Source organism: Pholcus phalangioides, unplaced genomic scaffold, assembly GCF_987345545.1.
Source record: "Pholcus phalangioides strain wild (caught in Gottingen) unplaced genomic scaffold, Ppha-v1.0 ptg000009l_1, whole genome shotgun sequence".
Lineage (NCBI taxonomy): Eukaryota > Metazoa > Arthropoda > Arachnida > Araneae > Pholcidae > Pholcus > Pholcus phalangioides.
In genome coordinates this window covers 28,308,380-28,325,907 of record NW_028301602.1, presented here as the reverse complement: position 1 = coordinate 28,325,907, position 17,528 = coordinate 28,308,380, and the positions used below count along the sequence as shown (strand labels likewise).

The 17,528-nt window shown below is 31.4% G+C and overlaps 1 protein-coding gene across 2 annotated transcripts in view; it reads right to left on the bottom strand.

Moving 5' to 3' along the window:
- Positions 1-650: 650 nt before the first annotated feature.
- The window catches only part of LOC149082644 (huntingtin-interacting protein 1-like), a 31,437-nt gene continuing 14,559 nt past the window's right edge, over positions 651-17,528 (bottom strand). Inside the window, exons 15-31 of one of the 2 annotated variants that reach the window (XM_089235917.1) lie at positions 17,182-17,260; positions 16,220-16,308; positions 15,828-15,896; positions 15,441-15,521; positions 15,024-15,216; positions 13,283-13,372; positions 12,805-12,891; positions 11,846-11,956; positions 11,373-11,441; positions 11,102-11,277; positions 10,795-10,884; positions 10,618-10,680; positions 9,586-9,686; positions 9,262-9,491; positions 8,814-8,875; positions 7,149-7,259; positions 651-4,585 (exon numbers count right to left, since the gene is read on the bottom strand). In XM_089235917.1, the coding sequence (XP_089092043.1) occupies positions 4,571-4,585; positions 7,149-7,259; positions 8,814-8,875; positions 9,262-9,491; positions 9,586-9,686; positions 10,618-10,680; positions 10,795-10,884; positions 11,102-11,277; positions 11,373-11,441; positions 11,846-11,956; positions 12,805-12,891; positions 13,283-13,372; positions 15,024-15,216; positions 15,441-15,521; positions 15,828-15,896; positions 16,220-16,308; positions 17,182-17,260 (1,716 nt within the window). In that variant the 3' untranslated portion in view covers positions 651-4,570. The remainder of the gene's footprint in view (positions 4,586-7,148; positions 7,260-8,813; positions 8,876-9,261; positions 9,492-9,585; positions 9,687-10,617; positions 10,681-10,794; positions 10,885-11,101; positions 11,278-11,372; positions 11,442-11,845; positions 11,957-12,804; positions 12,892-13,282; positions 13,373-15,023; positions 15,217-15,440; positions 15,522-15,827; positions 15,897-16,219; positions 16,309-17,181; positions 17,261-17,528) is intronic. The other variant, XM_089235918.1, reaches the window with a different exon arrangement.

Sequence of the window (17,528 nt, the reverse complement as noted above, 5' to 3'; positions counted from 1 at the left end):
TACATGATCATAAATCCTTCAAAACATTTTCTGGATTCCAGTTCTCACAAACTAAATGTTCTAAAAGTTTTTGTAACATTTTTGAATCCCTGCAAAAATTATCTACTACTAGCAATAGCAAATAATGCCCATAACATCAATGCCAAGCATTTAGTCTTATCATGCAACTCACATCTTCAAATAGCAAGGTTAACAAGGTGCTTAATAAAATTATATGCAGGTTTTTTTTTTCCAAGTACAGTATATTAAATGAAACTCCAGGATTATATTATATAATACCATCAATAAATCCAGCCTCTAAACAGATGCCGAAGGACCACTAAAAATCTTTCTCCAATTTGAAAACAGGATATTGTCAGAAGGCACCAAAGTTATATTTTCAACATTTCAATTGAATAATAGGTGATAATAACAAGGCATATATAAGAATAATGAAAAATGTAGTTAAAAATGTATAAAGGTCTATATTTCTGTAGAACTATAACTACTGCTGCTGTATATCTAGGGAATAATTTCAGGAACACTGGGAAAGGAGATAGTTGGGGAAATTCAAAGAAAATATACACCAGGGGTCTGTCCAGACTTTTTTTGTAGGATTCTGTTCTTGTGAAAATTTCCCTTATTTTTGTGAAATGGTCATTAATTTTGTAAAAAAATAAGTAATTTTGTGGGAGGTGAAATAATCTAGTTAATTTATCACAAGAGAAATGAATTCATGGTTTCATTAATATATATTTTGTGAAGGGTCCGTTTTTCAGATCCAGAATTTTGTGAAGGGTACGAGAAAACAGACCCAAATTTTGGCTGGACAGACCCCTGTATACCATGGAAAGACAACACAGTAACAATACAAATTTTTGAGTTACAAAGACACAAATCTATCAAAACTGACTATGTGCAAAGTACCTATTGCTTTGGAGCAATTTTTGAAACACAAATCTTAAAGTGCTTATTAAAAAAAACCTTGTGAAATCAATCGACCAAAAAAAACTTGGCAAAAAAACCATCAATAAATACACATGGCTTAATCAAATTTTATATCACAACAAAAAGCTATGATGCATAAAAAGAAAACCTTTTCCCTTCATATGAAGGAACTTGGTCGTTTCTTTTCAATAGGTTTCACTCAAGCAATTCACGGTATTCACAATCATTGCTTCATTATGAAAAATTCATACTCAAACATATAAATACACAGTGATACCTTGACTTATGAGTGTCTCTTCTTGCAAGTAATCTGAACCATAAAAAAAGATTCATTTGCACCACCACTTTTAGACAAAATATTGTACCAGTGAACATGAAATATATAAGAAAAATTCATAGTAAACCAGGAAAGAGACTTTCTGGATATTACGCCAAGAAAAACTTCAGAAAGAAATGCCTAACACCATCTGGCCAAAGCACTAGTGAATAATTTTAATTAACCTTGTAATTAATTCTGTTTGTTTAAAAAAATCCATGCAGAACTCTTATAATTTTTATGCGATTTCGAAAATACGTGTTGGATTCTACCTGAAAAATATGTATGTAAAACAGAGAGGAAAAGGCTATGGCGATAAAATGGGTTGGGAGTGGGGGGTTTTTGATAAGAATTGGTACTAAGGGTTGATAATTTTAAAAAGAACAATGTGTTTTGAAGTTCTGAATACTAAATAAATTTAAGTTGTGCAGAATATGACTTCTGTAATTCATGAATAAACATTAAAAATGTCATAATGGGCATTTATGGCAGGGAAAATTGAAAAAAATTCATTTTTACCAAAAAAAAAGTTTGAAAATAAACTAAAAAGGCATTTATGGCATTTTGACTGAACTTCCAGGCTATACTCATAAGTCAAAGCACCACTGCATATTGAAAATATATGTACACAACACAGTTCATTTACCATTTCATTTTAAAAAGAACTTTTCAATAAACAACTGCTCTATAACATACTTTTATTACTATAAGTATAGAAAAATTTAAAAAAATCAAATGTTCAGAGATTTAATCTGCCAAAAATTTACCTGCACACCACAATTCACACAATATTCCCATGAAGAGAGAGAGAGAGATTCCATGTCATCCACATGGATTACTTTCATTACTATGATAAGTTCAAGGCATTGTTATCCAGTTATACAGTGTTTGTAAGTTTATGAAATAATTAAAATCCAGTCCCACAAAACATTCAAATATTTTGTTGTAGCCAGACAATTTTTTTTTCATGCCTGTCTGTTGGCACTTAGCCATTAGCCAAAATAAATGACAGTGCTATGGTAAATTTGTTTCAACCCTAAGGCCCACCTCCCTCGAAGAAACTTAAGTTGATCTCGAGTAGCCTGGAGATCAAGAGACTACTGCTACAACTTAACCATACATGCAACCAGGACTGTCCTAACCAAAAACGAGACCCATGCAAAAATAATAACGAGGCCAGGAGCATCTCACCAATTTCAGGGAACTAAAATGTTTTGGATCCTCTTCGGCACCCCGATTTTATATATTTTGTGAGGGGAGGGAATCGACATCTATTATTTCAGAATATGCAAGAATGATGAGAAAAATCCATGCAAAAAATTTTAAAAACACAACTAAATGCAAATTAATACAAAAATTGATGGAAATTTAATGCTGATGATAATTTTAAACTAATGAGAGAAACAATTCCTGAAACTAATGAAAATTTTATAGACTCGATGAATTAAAAATAATTGAAAGAGGAAATAATTCCAGAATTGATGAAAATCCAGAATTAGTGAAAGAAATAACTACAGAATTGATTAAAATACAGAATCAATGGTAGAAAAAAATTCCACGATTGATGAAGATTCAGAACTTATTGAGGAAAAACTTCCAGATTGATGAAGATTCAGAACTTATTGAGGAAAAACTTCCAGAACTGATGAAAATTCAAAAATAGTGATAATTCTAGAATGAATGAAAATCCAGAATTAACGGAAGAAATAATCTTAGAATTTCTAAAAAGCCAACAATAACTAACCGTGAGAGCGGGGCTCCCACAAAGCATGGGGCTTGGTGCGACCGCCCTGTTGCACATCCAGATAATTTCAAACAAATTTGTTTTGTGCACACCATTCTGAGTGTATATGTGACCCTTTTTTATTTATGTTGTCAAGGTTATGAGTGCTTCAAGTTTTTATGATGCTGCCATCTCTTTCCACATGCGAAGATGGCAGATACCTGAATTTTTGTAGGAGATCAAGAGCATAGAAGGCAGAAAAGCACAAGCTGTGTGTCTGTTCTCCCTCTCATGACACTACTAAACACGCCTCAAAACACAGGGGAAAATTATGCAGTTTTTAGCTCACCACCTTCAGAAAATTCAGAAAATAGTGATAATTCTAGAATGGGTGAAAATCCTCTCACAAGATTTATAATATTTGTATGCACTACATTTAGTGAGAAGAGAGATGAGACATTCATCAGAAGCATGACCATTTATTAGTGTGTATAAAATAAAGAAGACATGATAAAAAAAAAGAAGACAATAAAGAAGACAGGAGGAGACATCCATATGCAAGAATGGTGCATTATAATCTAACTAAAAACAAGCAGTTGCTTACATGAAAAATGTGCCATTAGCACGTGAAAGAGCACATTACAAATATAAAGAAATATTCAAGAATATTCATACTAAAGTAATAAGAAGACCGGCATGCTTATCGAGTTGCTAGACAACCAGTCACGTAGGTTTTCTAGTTTCCAATACCACTTTTGAGTGGTGCCGTAGAAAAACATGTTAGGTGCTTGGTTAGTCTTCCGGTACCCTGGTAACATCAGTGTCCCACTGTGAGGAGGGCCTAGGAGTGATAGGTGCACGGCACTCAAATGGAACCCTAACATAAAACTTCTACTCTTTGAAATAGGATTGTTTCTTTGATAGATAAAGACAGATCAACTATAAAGATAAACTCCTAGACAAAGATGATTCTCAAAAACTCAAGCATTCCATATCATGAACATATCTTTCTCTCTTCCCGCACCCCCCCCCCCCTCTTCATACTTAAAAGCACCAAAATCGACAATTCACAAATGAAAAATAAAATATATATACAGACAGATACCACGTCACAATAGAATTTCTAGACACATACAAATATATATATTGATATATATAATATACGTATATTTTATGTATATATATAAACTCTACTTCTGTTATAAAGCAAATTGAATGAAATACGCAAGTAAAACGATGGGAACATAACAAATGTATAAATACTGGTTAGGCAAGCATTAAAATGTGCTTGAACGTGACACAAAAGTGTCGTGTAAGCATAACTAAAAGTAAAAGATAATCCATGAACACATAAATAAGTTAATAGCTAATACATTAATCGGTTGACCCGATGTTCAGTGTCTGATATTTCTACATAAATTATTCTTTTAGTGTGTTTAAAGCTTATCTAGCAAAAAAAAGGTTAAAAAACAAATAATGTGCTTCTCTCACTATCAAGCAGTGGGTAGAAAGTCTCAAAAAAAATCCCTGAAGAAAACTACTCAGCAGCTCGTAACAGTTCGTTTCATTTGTACCAAAATATATGAAATGTCATGGATCATAATTCATTGAGGAATATCCTGTAAATTATAAGTAGAATATTAATAGACACATTTCACATATTAATTTTGCAAAACATAGATTACACTGCTCAAAAAAAGGAAAAAAAATTTTCATGTTCTTAAGGAAATTTTAATGGTTTTAGGACATACTGGAAAACTGATTCTGAATCTTGCATTGGTTTTGTGAGATCGGCTCTAGTTTTTGAAATAAAATGAAAATTAAATTTCAATGGTGATACATAAACAGCATTCAAAATCACATTGTTGAGAGATCGCATTATCTCAAAAACTAGAGCCAATTCGGCAAAACCAATGCTAAATTTGGAATTAGCACCCCAAAATGACTCTAAAATCACTGAAATGTCTTTGCCAGTGATTTACTATATTTATTTATAATGCACAGTTTAAATGTGATTTATACGCTACTTACGTATAACCATTAAAATTTAATTTTCACTTTATTTCAAAAACTACAGTGAAGAACAATCTGAAAAAAAATCAATGCTATATTTGCGGATTAAGCCCCCCTCGAAATCATCCTAAAATCACTGAAATATCTTTGCCAATGATTTACTGTATTTATTTATAATGCACAGTTCAAATATAATTTGTACGCTACTTATGGTGCATTACCATTGAAATTTAATTTTCACTTTATCTCAACAGCTAGAGTCAATCTGACAAAACTAATGCCATATTCGGAATCAGCAAAGAATGAAATAGCTTTGAGAACAAAATGAGTGTTGAGCAGTGTTATCATATATACCAGTGATCATCAACCACTTGTCCACAAGAAATTTTAACCAATTCATATAGCCTTAAATTTTAAATATTACACCCTCTCTATATTTGTTTCAATTTTTGTCTTGGCCATTAGCAGATCTGCAAATTATATTTCCAATTTATTTTTTTGCAATCCATAAATTATTTTTTAAATTTATTTTCTACTGGTCTCAGCAAATTACTTTCCCCACTTATTTATGTTCTGCCAGCCATCAATCTATATACAGTAGACTCTCGACAAACTCAACACCCCAAAAGTATCGACAAACATGTTGACTTAAGCAGATGTCGAGTTAGCTGGGTTTCGCTCTAAGTTTTTGTCTGATCGTTTTTGTGTACGTAATTATATACATTCTAATAATTCGATTAAATAAAATGCTAATTCTCTCATTAATATTAATTCGGGGTTGTTTCATAATAGAATCAACACATATATAAACAATTTACCTCATCAGAAATAATCAAGTATATTTGTTTGTTTTTCTTTCCGCATTGAAAACAAAAATTCTTCTTCACTGTTCAGTTTTTCCCGCGATTGTCTGGCTTTTTCCTGGGTGCATAGGAATCGATGTATCATATCTACAGCTTTTAATGCATCATGGTGAGATGGTGCAGATACTTCATTTGAACGTTCTGATTCTATTTCTTCGGAACATGAAGCACTTCCTCTTTGATTGATTGATTCTAGAATATTGTAATCTTCTAAAAGTTCTTTTATGGAAATGCCACTAAAATGATAAGCCGGCCAACAGGTTTCAAACATTCATTCTCCACATGCAGGCTCCCCCGCCCCCAATGCAAAAAAATAGACCCATCATAGAGACCAAACAAACAAAGGATTGTCTAAATACCCATGAACAATGTCAAAAAATTCTTAGAACTGGTAACACAAGAACAATTGTAAAAATCAATAGTGGTAAAGGGACAAAAATCGTAGTCTACTTAAGCGGAGTTAAGCCAAACATGTGTCGATTTAGAGAGATTTCCCTACATTGAAATTAGTATTGTGCCAACCAAGGGAATAATAGATGTCAAGTTATCTGAATAGTCGAGTTATCCATGTGTCAAGTTAGAGATTCCACTATATTTCCATCATTTATTTATTTTTTGCCTTTCCTCAAATTATTTCTCCCACTCATTTACTTTTCCGTTAGTCTGCAAATTATTTCTCTCATGTCCGAAAGTGTAACCCTTCTTTTCACTGCTCTGCAGTTGTAAAAAGGTTAAAGAACTCTGTATACACCACTAAACCACTAATGCTTCACTTAAAAAAATGCCATCTTGAAACTACTTTTGTTCAGACTCAGTGTATCAAGACTTTTTTCTTCCTGGGACTTTTTGATTCATTGAAGGAGGGAAACAAAAAAAAAACGAGGAAATTTTCTAAATTACTTTCTTATCTATATAAAATTAATTTTTTACCAAAAATGTGGTTATATTAACCCTTTTAGCAAACAGAACTTAAATCATTAAACCCCATGTTAAATGCCACATATTTTTTCCTGAAGTGTCAGCTTTCTTCAGATTTTCGGCAGGTGAAAATTAAGAATAGGAAAATGTATTCAATTGAGAAACAAACTTTACAAAGTATCTAAGTTTGTCAATGCTAAAATAAAAGACTTTTAAAGATGATGAGGTATCTCGTCAATGTTGGTGAGAGGGTTGAATGACAAAAGTTCATTGTAATCAATACTTATAGTAGTTATCTTCTCAATAGAATAAAAATTAAGAAATAAGGAAATTGGGGGAGAATACATAATTCAACATTCATATTGATTAAAATAAGAAATGTGCTTACCGTTACTTCCCAACCTTCACTAGCACCAGCTAATGAATAATGTCGCTTCCTTAACCCCGAAAGCTTTACCCTTTCTTTCTCAAGCAAAGTTTCCAATTCGATAACACGTACCTTCAAATAAGCACAAGTTGCCACACAAAAAAGTTCATAATAAAAATATGTACTCAGATAAATCTAAAATTCAATGAATGAACTACAAATAAAACTGTTTGTGGATTGATTTAAACCTCTTAGTATTAGTCATTTTAAGGTGAAAAATACTCAGATTTGCATATGCAATTAAATGTAAACAAATAAATATACACAGAATATTATTACCATTATTATTTCAATAAACAAACATTAGAAAGGGTTTAGATTACTTATACTTCAATAAAAGTTCTGAAAAAATATTCTCTGTCATCGTAATTGAGAACAAACAAAATTTATGCAGTTACCTTCTAACTAAATTGAGATATACAGGGTGTATGGTATTTTACTGACGAACCGTTGATCCTACAGGCATACTTCCAGTTAGAAAATGTACCCAAATAATGTGTAGTACTCAGATATGTCATTCATATTGCAAGGAGGAGTATAGTTATTCAAATAAAAATGTTAATTTTTTATACGGACACCCTGTGCTCGAGAGCTCATTTACAAAGTTGTTGCCCTCTCACTTCTGATGCCATCAAAAACAATTTCACATATCTAAGTGCAATATTCGCTGACATATTTGAATAAAAAAATTGGAGGAAAGTTGAGTTGGGAAAGAACAACAAAAACTAACAGATAACCATTCTTTCTCAACTTTTCTCCTCTTTTTTTATTTCAAATATCAGTTAATATTGCAGCCGAAATTCCTGACTTCTCATATTTATATTTCGCAAGAATGACTTTAATATTTATCACCGTCTTCCTGATGCTCCATTTTAAAAACCGCCAGTCAATTGTGTGACACTATGTAAATAGTGCCATTGAGATATTTAAATTCAAAAATTTCAGAAAAGTTGGGAAAGAGTGTTTTCCATGAGTTCTTGCTGTTCTTTCATCAAAACGTTTCTCCAACTTTTGAATTCAAATATCTTACCAAATATTGTACTTAGAAACATGGAATTTTTTCTGATGGCTTCAAGAGATACAGGGCAAAACAACTTCCTAATTCAAAGTTAGAGGACAAGGGCACCATATAAAAATTTAGAGTTTTTATTTTGTGACACGATGTATTTTCACTCTCAAAACCGATATAAGGTAATTTTTTAATGCCTTTTGAGCATTTTTTTTAATTGGAATCATACCTCTACAACAGATGGTTGATGAGATAAAGGCTGCATTAGCACTAACAGAACACCCTATATAATGATACTCAAGGGACTGCAGAAATGTACCATTATAAAGGAGTTGTTGATGGAATGTTAGCACAATGAAAAATGCATCAGGACCGGATATTAATATTGTTATACAGGCAATAATCGTTATAGAGGATTTTCATTGTAATTTATTTAGCTCTTCTCTACCTGTCTTTGCCTTTGTTTTTCTGCCTTTTGAAATCAAATTTAGCACTATTTAAAATATTTACCAGTAATATTCAATACAGCTTAGATTAGAAATTAAAATTCAAATTTTTTCCCCTGTTTGAAAAATTTTATATCTCATCATGTTAAGTGACATATTTGAACAATTTACCTGAGATTCGACTTCAAGTCTCTTTGCTTGATGCAGGCTAAGCTTAGAAAAGTCCATTTCCTCTGTAAAAATGCATTAGAATTATATTTGAGACACCTAGAGACAAATTTTATATACATGAACTTCAATAGAAATAAAACAAAACTGAAAATAAGTTATAAAAATACAGAATCCGTTTTTTTTTAAGAGGAAATGCACAAATTTTCAGTTCATTAAACAGCATGCGAATAGCAAATTGAAATTTGTTCACTTAAATCAATAATGAATATTTCATTTTTGGTTCATTCTGATATTTATTTTACTTATCTCAAGCAATTGCCCCAGTAATCAGTAGAAAACATAACCAACCTTATTATCAGTTTAAATACAATTTTATCGTTGGAGCACCTTGTAAGAGTAATATCTTGATGATGAAGAAAAAAATTAAAAGTGCACGAAATAAAAATACCTGACTCTTCCACCATCTCAGCACAGCTCTTGGCAGTAGCCACAACTTGGCCAGTGGCTTCAGCAACTTTTTTAGAAGCCTTAGACACTTTAACCATTTTTTCACTCCCCTTTTCCGCTTTTACTCTGGACGCTATTACAAGTTGAGCAGTAGCAGCAGCAATCTCCTGAGAAGCAACAACAAGTTCTTCAAACTTTGTCTGACCCTTGACAACTTTATCTGCAGCATCGCTGAAAAAGAAAAAAATTGCTCACAAAATTGACAATAACTATTATTTATTTTAGTAGTAATAATAGTGTAAAAAAATCAAAATGATTAACTTACACTAGGAACTTGGCACCCAACCCAACCACTTTTGCTGCTGATATGAGACCCTCTGTCCATTGTTGATTACGATTGTAGAAATCTTTCACAGAGGTTGATCCCTAAAAAAGGGGGAGTAACCAAATTTATTTAGCCTAAAGCAAATGTGATTGTAACTGAAAATTAATCACAGAAATATGCAGGAATCAAAACTTCATGTGGCCACCATGTAATAATTAGTTCTGATTCATTTGTAATGTTTGCAGGACGATGTTGGATTTGATATTGGTAATGTGAATCAGCCTAAACATTTCTCCCATACATACATTTCATAATCAAATGTATGTATAGGTGTTGTCACATTCTAACACGATATGATCCAAATGCTAATAAGAAGAAAAACTTCAAAATTTTTTTTCCCTTCAAAACAGTCTATGCTCATTTTTGTGAAACTCCTCCTCCTTACCAGCTCATGGCCTGCCGCTCTGTCTCCAGAGGTTTAGCAGGTAGTCAAAGAAGACCTGGGCCATGCTGGAAGCTGTGCATGTATGTGAAGTCTGTTTCTGTGTAATGCTTGCTATGTGTAATGATGACATCTGCCATCAACTTTTCCAACTATAAGTGAAGTATAATGATTGAATAATTGTATCATTGTAGGCCTGTAGTTCTCTGTGGCGAGACTTTTCAATGGGGAAATCAGATCGCATTCATGCCTCAAAGTTGGGAACCACAGAAAACCAACTTCAGCCACCATTTTTATGAACCCATACAGACGTGAAAAATAGTTAATAAAATCAAACGTTTGTAAATGGGACAAACATTCAAAGGAATGGTTTATTTTAGGGGGGGGGGGCAGAAAATTAGTTCATAAAAAAGCATGCACTTCATAAATTGGAGGTTTCTAAAATTGAGTGTTGACTGTATTATCCAAAAACTTCCTCACTCAAAAGTACTCAGTACATAGTAGATAAAAGCAATAATAAACTACAAGTCTGATACATACACAGGCTTGGAAACTATAAATAAAATAGTCAAAAAAGTAAGAAAAATTACTTTTCCTTGAGACACAATTTCCTCTTGAAGATGCTTTGATGAATGAACTAAAACCTTTATTGCCTGAAATTGAAAGTAAAAAGATGACAGAATTCAATTCAATTTTGACTGCATCATTTAAATTTACAGCAAACTTAATAAAAAATATTCAAGCAAACAATATTTTGGAATTCATACCTGCATCAAACTTGTGCAAGAATCTAGGATCTTGCTGTTCACTTCAAGCTTCATACCAGAATCTGCGGCTTTACTTTGACTAAGCAATTCCTGTGATGAAAAAAAGTACAAAAACAAATTTACAAAATTCAAACGTAAATTGATGTACAAAGTTTTTATTTTCTCCTTATTTTTATTAGAATGTTTGAAAATACCTCTAATTGAATGACATTTAAAACATTTCATCATTGAAATGGGCACTGTTACTTAATTGAAATTGAATTTAGTGACATTCAAATTTCATTGCTCTCTAATGACAAACACTAACTTGAATTCTTCTCGCTGCATCTTCAATAACTGAATCCATTAGCTTTAGTTCTTTTTCTATAGTATCAGCAACATTCGCGGATTGGTCTTGTGACATGTTTGGTACAATGTCTTCCATCAAAGAAAGAGCATTCTTTATATCAGAAATAACCTCTTCGAATAATGCATTGACTGGTTCTGTTAATAAATGAAAATGAGTATATCAAGCTATTTTCCACAGCTAAAAAAATATCATTTGCAATCTAAAAGAAAGTGAATTTAAAAAAAATTACCTTTTTTACTCATTTTCTGGAAAAGGTCGAGACTTTTTAAACCAAAATTTCTACAGTGAGCTGCCAACTCTGAAACGAGACAAGGACACTCAAGAAAAAGCTTGACAAATAAATGCGTGATCAGAGTTATAATAATTTCTGTTACGAATGTAAAAAAAATACTGTAACTTTTATTTAACCATAAAAAATTAATTTTCTTTTCATTACAATGCATAAAATTTAATGTAAATAGAGATGCACTATATACGAGTATATTTATGGCTTATCTAGAAAAATCTGCTCGACAGAAGTTTGTAAACTGCATTTTAAAAAGATTACAATAAATATGTATCTTGATGCAAAAAGTTGGCAAATATTTTTCAAAGAAATACATGATTTGCAAGTAAACACAGAATATAGACATGTATATCAATGCCTAATAAATAACACTAAAATACTTCTATGCATACTCGCAGATTGAAAAAACTACATACTGTCTCCTTGGTCAATATTTGGTGTTGCATTCGATGTCATTTTTCCTTCAAGTAATACATTATGGAGTAAATGTGAAAAACGAGAAGTTGCTTGTAAAACCTCCCCAATTCCTACAGTGAAAAACCATATTTTTAAACAACAGGATATTCTCATTGCTTACATACAACCCCTAGTTCTTATGGAATTGAAAATGTCAGCATATTATCAGTAACATGAGTAGTTGTAACTAAAATCAGAATTAGATCAACAAAAATGTGTTTTGGTTTTGTTTCCATGCTAAAATCATTATAATACAAATACAACGCCACAACAGGCAAAATGCCCAACGAGGTGGCTGATAAAAAGATGCCCATAAAAATATGGATGCCATACATTTCAAAAATACAGCAACCCAATTAAAAATGCAATTAACACAAATTATAAACAATATACACACATGATAAAATATTATACAATGCCCATAAAGAATACTTATGGTTGTCTTATTCTAAGAATGGATAGCTTCTCGATTTACCCCAACATGTTTATCGTATTTCTTTTTAAACGTGTCAATTGTGTTACAACTTACTACCTCCGGGGGTAAGCTATTCCATTTATTAACAACCCTCAACCCTATTAGAGAAAAATTCCCTGCGACACCATAACCTTGCATACATAAGTATTTTAATACCTCATAATATGAATCAATCATTACTTAAAATATTTATAATAAATTTTATGGAAAAATATACATTGTTTTTGAGCGTATAAATATGATGATCAGATGTTGTGATACATCTAAATACGTTTTACTTAGAATATATACATTTGCATTATTGGACTTTTTTATGTAATAATCTCAACAAGAGAAATTAATTGTAGAGAAATTAAATTTTTCATGCCATAAGAAAAATTGAAATACACTAAATTGATATTTAGTTAAATAATGAAACATGAAATAAAAAAAATTGATAATTACCTTCGCTTGTTTCAGAAAACTTTGAGTATGATCCCTTGAAATAATCTATTGAGCCAACCAAATCTTGTAAGTGCAGAAGGAAGTGTTCTACAATGAATGTGGAAAAAATGTCCATTATATTATTTTGCAAGATTGCTTTTATAGTATTTTTGCAAGAAGAAAAGTGTTAAGTTTTCCCCAATACTAGCAGTACTCACACAATTCAAATTTTATTATTTGGCTGAAGACGACGTAAAATCTGAAAAGCCCATCATTCAGCAAATGATATAATGATACAGACAAAATAGCAAAAGTGGTTTCAAAAAAAAATTGACACAATGCAATGCAAGGATTTCAGTTGCAATAAGATTATTTTTTAAGCCCAATAAGATATGATTATTTATAACTATGATATAATATAAGATTAATTTATTATTTATATTACAAACATGAAAACTCCTTTAATTCTGATTAATTTTTAAAAATGTTAGAACTTCACCTGGCGCACATCTATTCTTTTGCAAGGCAGGAATATCATAAACATCTAGAGCACCTTGGACCATATTCTGAGCTTCTGATAGCAGTAAAGCTGGAAAATATACTCTTATTTCTTATCCAGTCATATTCAACAATCCATGTTTGTGAATTCACACAATAAAAATATAAATTTACCATGATCTTATAAAAGGAAATTTTCTACTTAACATTCAATAGTATAAATAAGTTATATTATAATTTATGGCATTGCCAAGATCATAATCAACTTATTATTATTCTATTGAAGTTAAATACATTGACATTGATGGACCAGTAATGGCCTGCTTCATATCTCCAAAAGGAGATTTTAAAGCATTTACCATGGGATGGGTGCATCCCGGAAGTCCACAACAAACCTTTATTAAATTCTGAAGAGGTACAAAAAAAAATAGAACTGTCCCAGAGCTACTCTTAGCATCTGGGGGTTGATACTCGAGATACACATTAATACCATTCAATTACTCAACCCTTGTCCTCAGGTCGGAGTAAAAGATTATTTATTTACAGCTTTAACAAATAATGTATATATGAGGATGTTTTTAAATTACGTACTTATAAATCAGTACATATGTTTTATGCTACTACTCCTTGAGCGAGAGAGGAATGGAGAAAGCAATAGGTCAAGACTTACCCCAGGCTTTCGTCATCTTCCGCTCCTTCCACTGTTCCCCAAAAACCGGACAACCACCTCTCATCAAGACCCAGTTCGTTCTGTCTCTTTCAACCCCCTTCTCTCGTCCAATTTCCTCCTGTTTCCCTCTCATTGGTTCCGTCTCCTACACGTCACACCCCCTCCCCTTTGGGTCCCAGACTAGAATCCCTTACTGGAATCTCGCTGCTGCCCCGATGTCTACATACCAATGATAAATCCATCTGCCACTCCTTCTCAAGGTACCACTGCCCAAAGGGCAGGGTCAATTCTGAGAATCTGCAAAAGGCGTTGGAGGTAACACCTGTGCATATAGGTGCCTCACCTATTTCTATACACGATATCTGAATAAAAGTCCAACCCAGTTCCCAGACTGTCTGGCGTCGTAAATAAAATTATATTCTAAAAGGCTTCATTAAAATTTAACTACAAATTAATGTAACAAGTTAGCGAGTAGCTTGTTACAGAACAAGCTCACAAATTTGCTCACATTAACATAAAAATTTATAAAAATAATAATAAGAATATTGTTTGTTTTAGTCATAATAAATCATTCTGAATAGTCAATAGATAAATCACTAAGATAATCATCTCTATATATAATACTTGACAGTGCTAAATACAGTAAAACCTGTCTATAACGATACTGTGGGGACAAAGAAAAAAATATTGTTATGAACAGGTTATCATTGTAGACAGTTTGAGCATTTGTGCTACTTTCTATTGAACAAGAATTCTGCCGAGACCAAAGAAAATATCTTATAAAAATAAGTATAGGCAGGTTTATCATTACAGACAGTACGGTTATACACAGGTCTCACTGTACAAATTTTCATTGAATTAAACATATTTAATAAAAACTTTCCCATGTATCTCAAAAACAATGAGAGGTTTTCATACAAATTCAACATTGAATAACCAATTAGGCCATTTTTCTGAATTTGTTTTAAATAAAAGTTAAATATCTTATGAAAAAAAACTGATTAAAACTATGCAAATTAAATTCATTTTATTTTTTGAGAGTGAAAATAAAAGCCATGTAAGTATTACATACAAAAATAGAGAAATTTCATATCCATTTCTGTTTTGAGACTGTCTTTCAGAGCACAGTGTTCTTTTTCCATGTTTTCATACCGACTTTGTACATTACTATCGATTTGCTTCAGCTGTGAAAGCTCTTCCTCAAGACTTTGAGTTTTATTCCTCATTTCAGAGAGTTGTTCTTCCATTACCTGAAAAGAGGAAAACTATCCAATATTATTACTGATTTTTCAATATCAAAACTAAAGATAATTAAGTCACCATTCATTAGAATTCCCAAGATTATGTGATATGATCCGAGATTGGATATCATTTTATGACCTGAGAGTATAAATCATTTCAATAAAATAACTCTGTTACTTCATGATTGTGTTTTCCTGATTATTATTACACAAACAATTTAGGATACAATTAACATTTAGCTGTATACCTTGACATTTTCACTTTGCTGTAATTTCTCAGACACAAGAGCTGCATCACGGCTCAACTCCTGGACTTTCAGGGAAAGATCCTGAAATATCAAAGAAACTCAAATTGAGAATTAAAAATTAACGATAACATCTTGACACCATTGAATAATTTCTGATTAAGATTAGAAATTAATGATAATGGGGGAAACTAACAATACAAATCTCAACATTATCAATTAAACATAACACAAATTAGAGAATTCATCCATGCTTTCTAACCAACGTGAACAAAATTTCCAGAACCTGGTAAACATTAATTTATAGACAATACTGTCTCATTATTATTAATAATATTAGAATTATCACAAAGGTTTTTAATAATTATCAAAGTGGATAAAAATTCCTACCATCTTCTCTGTTTCAACTTTCTCAACAGATCCTTTCAGGGCAGAAACTTGTTTGTCAGAATCAGCTTTCTGTACAATGAAAATTGTGATGTGCAAAAAATTTTCAAAATTAAAATCTGAATATACTTTATGACTAAAACAAATTATATCACAAAAATTAGAAAGTCTGAAGATGTTTCTCTCCCCCCCTCCCCCCAATCAATTCAAAATAAACATAGTTACAGATAAGAATGAATTTCATTAAGCACAAAATATTAAAAATTAAAGATGCAGTAACATCTTTGATGTGTATTAAAGAAATTTAAGAAAAGATGCTTTTGCTAGAAAATTTGAGTTACAAGATGACTGCTTACACAAAAAAATGTTTTGTTAAAAAAAAGATGCTGACTTACACTTCTAATCAAAGCAATGTGTTCTTCTCGCAGTTTATTATAAACTTCCTTCATTTTATGGAACTTTTCTTCCTGAACTTTGGCTTTCCCTATTTCAAAAAAAAAAAAAAAAAAAACCACCCCATAGCATGACAATAAAATCACTTTTTATGAATAAAATCATATTTTACTACAACAGTGATATTTACATGGAGAAGGTATTTTCTAAGCAAGCTGTCAATGCTTAAAGAACAAGTTTTCTCTTATATTCGTATACATATATATGACAAAGAATGGGGGAAAAAATAGTTGTAGATATGAAAAAAACCTCTCTGCATACTTCTGGAGACCAAAAAAGACATACAATATGAAAACATCAAAAACAGAATTAAATTGCTTGAAAGTGTTTACACATCATTCAGAGAAAGTAAATTGAATTTAAGAAAACACAATCCATATTCTTACATGTCATATTAAATAAAAATTAAATAAACATTTATATGAATTGCAATAAATTTTATTCTATTTCATGCAAACAATTTATGATAATAATTTGTGGATTGCTTCAAATGAATTGACGATGTAATACATTCAATTCCCATGCTGTTAGGCCATAGTCTGCAATATTTATGTTCAGACATTTCATCCACATCAGTGGCAGTATCTGCAGAGCATAAATATCCAAAACATGGCCTAAACACCTGGAAATCAAACATATTTCACTGAATGAAACCATGAAAGCCCAAAACAAGATGACAATGCATTTTACACTGATGTGAATCAGATCTGAAGTTTATAAACCACAAACTATCAGACATAAGTAATGTCATTCTGTTTCATTGTGAACACCGTAAATTTTTCAAGTTATTGAAAAAGGTTGAAAAAATTAATAAATGCACGTAATATATCTAATTTTTCATAAGAATATCTATTAGTGGATGAGAATCATTTTACAAATCAGGGTCAAAAATTAATTTTCATACTTTCAGTCTCAGTGAGTCTGGTGGTCAACTCTGTCACAGGGGATTCACAAGATCTCTCCCTTTTGAGTTCTTCATTTTCCTGATAATTATTAGAATGCACAACAAATTTTAATGATATTCATCAGAATTCATTCACAAAAATTGCAAGACCCGATCTAACATATATTCAACATACTATATGATAATAAACTATTACAGAATTCAATTAAATTGAAAAAGCTTGTAAATTTATCAGGAAAGAAATGTAAAGATATTTACTTATAAGAGAGTACAAAATTTGTATATTGTATTGTAATTTGTATTTGTAATATTTTATTGAATGTATGTCAATATTTAATATTGACATA